Genomic DNA, 7,544 nt, shown 5'->3' on the forward strand with positions numbered 1-7,544 from the left:
TAAACACATAACTTTATGTTTTGGTCCATCTCATGATGTAATTTTTAAATATTAAATGGTTGCTCAGTACTTGAGTAGAGGTTTTATCAAATACTTTTTTTACTCTTAGTTGAGTCATTTCTTTTTACTTTTACCTAAATAAAAATATGTCCAAGTATTATAACAATTTTTTGTGAAACTGTAGCTAACTAGCTAGCATTTTGCTCCTATTATAAGTGAATATTTATTGCCAGTTAGCTCAATGCTACATTCATTCAGTGCAAAAATGTATAGCACAACTACTATATAAAATACGACATTTTCTTTTGTACATTTCTGTTGATCTTAAATTTCATCCTTCAGGAGCTCTGATGGTGTTGTACCTGGAGCGTGAGGCTGGCTGTAGTCCCTCAGGTCATCCAGGTTTTCACACACTATCTCTGTGGACGCCCCGCTGCCCCGCCCACCGCTACAGCTGACCAATAGGAGGTGGGGTTTCACAATGCGACGGGCTCTGGCTCCGATTGGACGTTTCCCGTCAACCTTCACGGAGACGTTCGTCACTGATCCGCCATGCTCGAAGGCGATCGGTGGCGTGTCACTCCAGCCCCCTGAAACACAAACACTGGAGCTCAAAAGCTGAAAATGGTTTCCACAACGTGTGATTTAAAGGCAACCTATTATGCAAATTTCACATTTTGCATGTTTTTATATTTCCGTTTGGGTCTCTACTGCTGCTAAAAATCTCCAGCGCTAAAAAAAAAAAAACAAAAGTTTTTTTAGCAACAAGTTGTTTTTAGGCGTCGGGAAAAGTAGTTATTTCAAAAACCTCCTGATTGTTGAGTCACAGTCAATGTTCAGCAGCAGCTTACTTGCATTTAAAGTGACACAAGCCCTAAAACAGCTCATTTTGGAAGAAGCTCAAAATAAGCAGAAGGACTAAAATCTCTGAATCTAAGAACGATTTTCAAAACTGTCATGAATATGTTTTGTATAGGACATAAACCTATCCAACCTGTTCAAGGAAACATAATAGGTCACCTTTAACAGAAAAGTTACACCTGTTCCTCACCTGCCAGGTCCAGTCTGGCTGGACACTCTACTTCCTGCCACTCCCCGATAGGCGGGGCCTCTCCCTGTCCAATGGAGATGAACCTCTGGGATGACATCACAGCCTGCCGCAGCAACACCTGGCCGGCGCCTTCATAGTGCCGAGCCGCCCGTACGAGCAGGTCTGGCCTGCAGGGGGCAGTAAAGCAGGTCACAACGCATTCAACAAGCAGTGGAAACAGACAGCGAGACGCTAACCTGCTCAGCCAGAGCTGTCGCTGCGCAGCAAGAGCATAAACTCCTCCCCTCAAGTTTCCCTCCTCCAACAGGAAGTAGGCGGAGCTCCAGGCCTCGTTAGCAGCTGGACCGCTCCTCAGGCCCCCTTTACCCTCCGCCATGCACACCAGAACGTCAGCGATGCAGGAGAGACAGCGGGCAGCCACGCCCACCTGTGCTCCTGGCTCCGCCCCCGACTCCACGCTTCCAGCAGCAACTAAAAAACAACGTTTTATTCACTTCTTGATCCTCTTCTGACGCAAAACCATTTAAAAAACGGTTTGATTAATGCAATAACATTTCAGCTAGCAGTGAATTAATGATCAGCTGATCTGTTTTCTGTTTACTGCTTAGAGCGATGCGGCAATCGCTGATGATGTGAGTAGAGATATCAGTCATGTGACAAATAGGTGGATGATAATTATCACTTCTGACAGCGTTGCTTAATATACTTCTATAGTTTTTTAATGATTGTTTTTACTGTTAATATGGTTGTGAGTTAGTATTAAAACTAGCTTAGTGTTCAGTGGTTAGTCTTGAGCTTTGAGCAGTCGGAACCAGACTGATTCCAGGTACATTCTGCATTGTTCAAATTTAAACAGCACTTTTGATAGAGGGAATTAATGCTGATGCTTAGGTCTAATAGCTCACTTGTACTCATTTTATCACAATAGTAAGTCAGAACTTTATTTCTTATTTTTGTATTTTTAGAAACTCCTTCATTATATATGCACCGTTGTAAACTGCAGTTCTTCAATAAAGCCCATGTAAACATCTGATGACCACAGGGTTTTCATGTAGTCGTCAATTAAGCAAATCCAGAGGTGAAAGAACCTCAACAGAGGGGAATTGGTTTTTCTGATGTTTGGATTGTTTGACAGTGTGAAGGAGAACAGCAGCAGCTGAAAACATAACAAATGTTGCAGTTTGGTCCCAAATCGAACCAAATCTGCCGAACTACCAGGTGTGAAAACAAAATGGCAGACTGCCTCGTGTCATGAAAACCAGCTTGTAACTCACTGCTGTCCAGAGTCTCCAGTAGCGCCCCCTGCTGCCCTCCCTGCACTGCCACCCTGAAGCAAGGCAGCAGACAGACGTCGGTGCGACTCTGCAGAGCGTCGGCGGTTCTCTTCCTCCCTGCCAGGAACAGCAGCTCCTCCCTCCACTGCAGCTCCGCCTCCTGGTGGGTGAGTGACAGCACCTCCCTCAGAGAGACTCTCCACGCCTCCCTCCACCTCTGCAGGCAGCCTGGACCCCCCAGCAGCCAGCCCACTCCTCCCTCAAGGCCCACAGTGCCCCCTCTGGGATGGAGGACCGGGAAAAGCCGAGCCTCCAAGAGGGAGCACTGTTCTCCTTTTACCCACAGCTCCTCCGGCCTGAGGAGGAGAAAAGAGGAGAAAACGAATAAAACACACAACAAACAGCTGCAACATACAGGAATAATCTGATGTTTATAAAGAAAAAGACATAAAAAAATGATCAAACTGGAAAGGTTTGGATCTTACTGTATTCCTGAGGAGCTGAAGAAAACAGTCCAGGTCTGGTTGAGGAAGGAGGCGCCGCTTCCATTAAAGGGAACCTGAAGGGAGGAGGAGAAGAAGATGGAGGAGGAAGACTGTGGTCATTTAAAGTACATGATCTATCTATCTATCTATCTATCTATCTATCTATCTATCTGGAGCCTTCATTATAACACTTGTGTGTTTAAATATTATTTTATCAATCAAATCAAAGCAGTTTTTATCTGAATATTGCCAAATTACATCAACAGATTGCTGCACTTTTTCCTCACAAATGCATAGTTCTGAGTTTATTGCTTTTTTTTTTTTTTTTTTTTTGCAAAAATGGTCAAAAATGTTGGGCTAAAGTGATGCTAACTCCCACCTGCAGGTGGCAGTATTTCTTATTTTTGCTAATCTTTAGCTGCTAAAGTTTAGCGGCTAAAAGCAGCAGCAGTAAAGGCTAAACTTTAGCCTCTATTGATGACAAATAATAGTGGGCCGGTCAAAATGGAAAGTTACAAAAAGTTATATTTAACTACTTGAAATCCCCTGGACTTCTGAAAAACAGAGTTCACTTTGCTTCGTGTTAAGTTTATAAAAAACTAAGCTGCGGTCTGCTTCCCTCAGCATCACAGTGTCTCCATGACAACCATGAAACCCACCTGAGGGCTTCAGATGAAACAGACCTGCTGCGTTTTTACCTGCAGGTCGTCGTGAGTGCCGACCACCGTGTACACGTTTAGCTTCAGCTCCCCCAGCTCAATCCGATGTCCCTGGATGATGATGTCACTGCTGAGCACGACCCGCCTGAGGCACGTTGACGCCGAGACGTCTACACCTGAGAGCAAACAACCAGACGGGATGTCCAGAGGACCCTGAGGGACGCCAGAAGACAGAATATGAACCACCATACAAACCTGCTGTATTCAGATGAATTAGTTTCACATTCAGATTCACTGATTTACTTTTTAATTTACTGCTTTTTAATGTAAAAATAATTTGAGCATCACTTAGGATGTAAATGTCAGTTATGATGTAGACAGAATTTGCTTGACATGGAGCCATAGACCTATCCGAACCTGTTCAAGGTCACCTTTAATATCTTGGATCTTGCAAATTTCAACACTACAATAGCAGCATATCATTCAAAGATTTTAAATATTTACAGATATCTTCAGATGAGAGTAAAGTTTGAATAAAGTTGTCAGAAATGGTAAGATCAAAGATCTGTGCTTATTTACAGATCTATAAAAAAAACTACTGACTTTGAGTCCATACTTCTCACTTTTGTGGGATAATTATTAAATTTTTTTGTCCAGTTTTTCCACCTAATAAAATTTCCACCCAGTGTTTCCTTGAAAAGACTGAGTTAAGACTCTCTCTGACCTGTAGGTGGCAGTGTTGCACCACTGCCTGGGTCGCCACGGCAACGTCTCCATCCAGAGCGCTGTTGATGACCCGAGCTCCTTCACTGAGCAATTTCTCATTCTGGAGGGATTAAAGCAGGTTAAAGCTATGAGCCACCATCATGATCAATATGAATTATTAGTGATTTTTCTAAAATTCAACAAATCATTTCTTTTTCTGAGGCGTTAAAAGTCTGGTGGTGTCCCGAAGGGATCAATTTTTGACCCTTTTTGTATGATCTAGACCTGCTTTCAATTCAGTTTTAATTGTGGATGACGTTGATGAAGAAGAGTGAGACGTGCCACCTGAATGTGCGACAGAGTGTTTCCAACCGTCCAATCAGAAGTCAGACGTTCGACATGCTGCTTCCCGGACAGAGTCAGGTAGTCATAGCGACCGCCAGGGATGTACACTGTGAGAACGACAAACAGGTTATGTTTAAACTCAGACCAGCTACCTGCAGATGTAAGCATCGTCTGATCCTGACCCAGTGAGAGTGGAGCTCCTCTCAGGATCCTCCACAGCTCCGCCCTGCCCGCCCTCACTGTCGCCCCCTGGGGACCGTCTGTGGGACTGCAGCCTGCTCTCCCCTCATTCACAAACTGATCCTGGGTCAGATCTGAGCAGAGACACTTCAACAAGTCCAAGAAGAGGGAGATCTGTGGACAGAGACGGAAAGCTCCGTTCTAACAACTAAATCTATTAACATTCAAGCTTTAATTTAATTAGCTGAACATCATTAAATAATAGATTATTAGTCAACAAAGTAGCAGCGTATTGGTTGAAACTGTCACCATTTCGCTAAGCAAGGTGGTGGGATCAACTACTCACTCTTTGGTTACCTAGCAACTCACTTATTCTTTGGTTACCTAGCAACAACTCGATGAGTAAACTACTCAGCAGCAGTTTATGGTTTTCGACTGATATGAAACGCTTAAAGTTTTTCCGTTTAAAATTATCCAGTTTTATCCAAATTTTTGCTCCTTTTATTTTTATGCAATTATGAGGCATGATAGCAAAACCTTCATCTGCTGCTGCATAAGTTACTCAACAAGTTGTTGCTAGGTAACCAAAGTATGTCGCTAGGTAACCAAAGAATGATTGTTCAATTTCTAAACTGGAGTTTTGTTGAGTAACCCCAGTTCACCCAACAGGTCAGGAAATCATGATAGGTTTTTCAGTTAATGATGTGATCTGATGAAGGAAGCTACCTGGAGGGGCGGAGCTCCAGAGTCCAGGCCCAGGTAGGTGCAGCCGTCCAGAGGAGGACTGACGTGAGTCTGCAGCAGTTTCTCTGAGACGGACCTGCAGAAGAAGACCGGGCCTGACACCTGCAGGGATTTCACAGGATTTGTTTAAGCTGCTGCTGCCTGCGGTGGAGCGTCTATAAAATATTCAATGACGCACCAGCGGGACTTTCCCATCAGGCATCAGGGCTCGTTGGATCTCCTCCCTGGTTCCTCTGTAGATGATGTCACGGACCCAACCCTGGAGACAACGACCCCTGACATCATCAGCTGACCCCAGCAGCAAGAGAAATCACACAAAAGGTTTCCACACCTGCGAGTCGCTCAGGTAGACTCCATGATCAGCTGCGTACGAGACGTCGCCTGGTACCGCCAAAACCCGAACTCCAGAGAACCCGTCCCAGGATAAAACTGGACGCAAAATCATTTAACGATCAGAAAACTGACAATTAAAGACTGATTGATTTGTGATGATCAAAACTGTGACATAGGCCTAGGCCTGTTACAATAAGCAATAATTCAATTAGTCACATGATAAATTAAAACAATAATTTTAATTTGCATGATTAATTGTTTTTCTTTTTACCAAAACTGGATGATAAAGGTGTTCAGTCTGGTGCTTCAGCGTCAACTAGCTCTTTATTTGAAGGACAATTTTGTTTACAGAGACTTCATAATTTATATTATTTGCTGTTTCTGTTGTTTTGTTTATCTATTTTGGATATTTAAAATGTTTTCCAGTTCCAGTGATAAATGTTGATTGGAATTTAAAGCTTACTGAACTTTGAGAATGTGTTATTATTATTATGCCTTTACTGTCATATGACTTGAAAATGGTCTCAAAACAACAATATATTGCAATAATTTCTGGGACAATTTATTGTTTAGCAAAATTCATTATTGTGAAAGGCCTAATCCGGATCAGAACCAGATTCTGCTGCATCGTGGAAGACAAACTCACCAAAGTCTGTCGGGACGGAGAGGATCATGTCGGTGCTGCAGACCCAGACTCCAGGAGGAGAACCCGGACAGATCTGAAAGCCAGACAAGATGAATGATGGTGGAGAACTCTGCGGTACCAGCCTGTTTCTGATTCTTCTGTTTCACTGAGCAGACCTGGGAGCTGAGTCGGTCCAGCAGCACATCCAGAACACAAACCGGCGCCTGGACTTTCTGCCCGGGCTTCTCTTCGGGAAGCCAACAGAAGGCTCGGCTGCAGGGGCTCCAGGGAAAATCCCGACCCTGGGAGAGGAAAAAAAAATTAAAATCTACAGCATGAAAACACCAGAACAGAACCAAACTCAGGTCTGGACTCACTGTGTGCAGGATGAGGATGTGAGCGTCATCCAGGACGTCAGCGGTCACTACCTGGAAACAAACAAAGAATAAAGGAGGCAGATTAGCTCCAATAACATGAAACAGTTTAACTTTTTACCTCCTGACTAGCCTGCCCATGTGAAAAATATATACACTTAAGTTTTCTAAAATCTAATATATTACATATATTTCAGAAAGTATAGTAAAAGTGCTATTTTGAAACTACTTGTTTTGTACTTTAGCTGAATTTAAATACAATTAAAATGGAACAACTTTATGTACATTAATAATACTTGAAATATATTTGAATTTTTGTGCTTATTTTTGCTAAAATAATACATTTTGACATTATTTTAAGTGTAATGCTTTTACTTCTGATTTTATACTTGGCCATTATGACTGCCTATCATTGCAGATAAAAAAGACAGAGTACACTCAAAAATTTTCTCAAAAAAAACTTGAACATTTCTGAGTTAGAAGAGTGAACAATTTTCGACTTTTAATAGAAAATTTCTGAGATTAATCTAAAGATTTCTGAGATTTTTTATAGAGTTTGTTTACTTTTAAAATTCAGTTTTAATACTTTCAAATTCATGTTTTTAATGGAAAATTGTTTAGATTAATTTACAACAAAGAAAATTTCTGAATTTTCTTTGTAGCTTTTTCAACTTTAGGAGCTCAGAAATTTTCTTTCTTTTTTTTTTTTTTTTTTTTTTTTTTAAAATTTTTACAAATATTATTAAATTTTTATTTTTTTTTTTTTCCC

The 7,544-nt window shown here is 41.8% G+C and overlaps 1 protein-coding gene across 1 annotated transcript in view; it reads right to left on the bottom strand.

Moving 5' to 3' along the window:
• fcsk (fucose kinase) overlaps positions 1-7,544 on the bottom strand; it is a 22,223-nt gene that overhangs the window by 9,989 nt on the left and 4,690 nt on the right. Inside the window, exons 3-16 of the mRNA XM_015045291.1 lie at positions 6,779-6,829; positions 6,578-6,703; positions 6,423-6,495; positions 5,775-5,872; positions 5,622-5,702; positions 5,426-5,545; positions 4,702-4,873; positions 4,520-4,626; positions 4,194-4,295; positions 3,509-3,682; positions 2,811-2,884; positions 2,326-2,681; positions 1,052-1,522; positions 363-590 (exon numbers count right to left, since the gene is read on the bottom strand). Coding sequence (XP_014900777.1) covers positions 363-590; positions 1,052-1,522; positions 2,326-2,681; positions 2,811-2,884; positions 3,509-3,682; positions 4,194-4,295; positions 4,520-4,626; positions 4,702-4,873; positions 5,426-5,545; positions 5,622-5,702; positions 5,775-5,872; positions 6,423-6,495; positions 6,578-6,703; positions 6,779-6,829 — 2,233 coding nt within the window. The remainder of the gene's footprint in view (positions 1-362; positions 591-1,051; positions 1,523-2,325; positions 2,682-2,810; positions 2,885-3,508; positions 3,683-4,193; positions 4,296-4,519; positions 4,627-4,701; positions 4,874-5,425; positions 5,546-5,621; positions 5,703-5,774; positions 5,873-6,422; positions 6,496-6,577; positions 6,704-6,778; positions 6,830-7,544) is intronic.

The sequence above is a fragment of the Poecilia latipinna genome, unplaced genomic scaffold (assembly GCF_001443285.1).
Source record: "Poecilia latipinna isolate Pla-1442-1.1 unplaced genomic scaffold, P_latipinna-1.0 Scaffold718, whole genome shotgun sequence".
Taxonomy (NCBI): domain Eukaryota; kingdom Metazoa; phylum Chordata; class Actinopteri; order Cyprinodontiformes; family Poeciliidae; genus Poecilia; species Poecilia latipinna.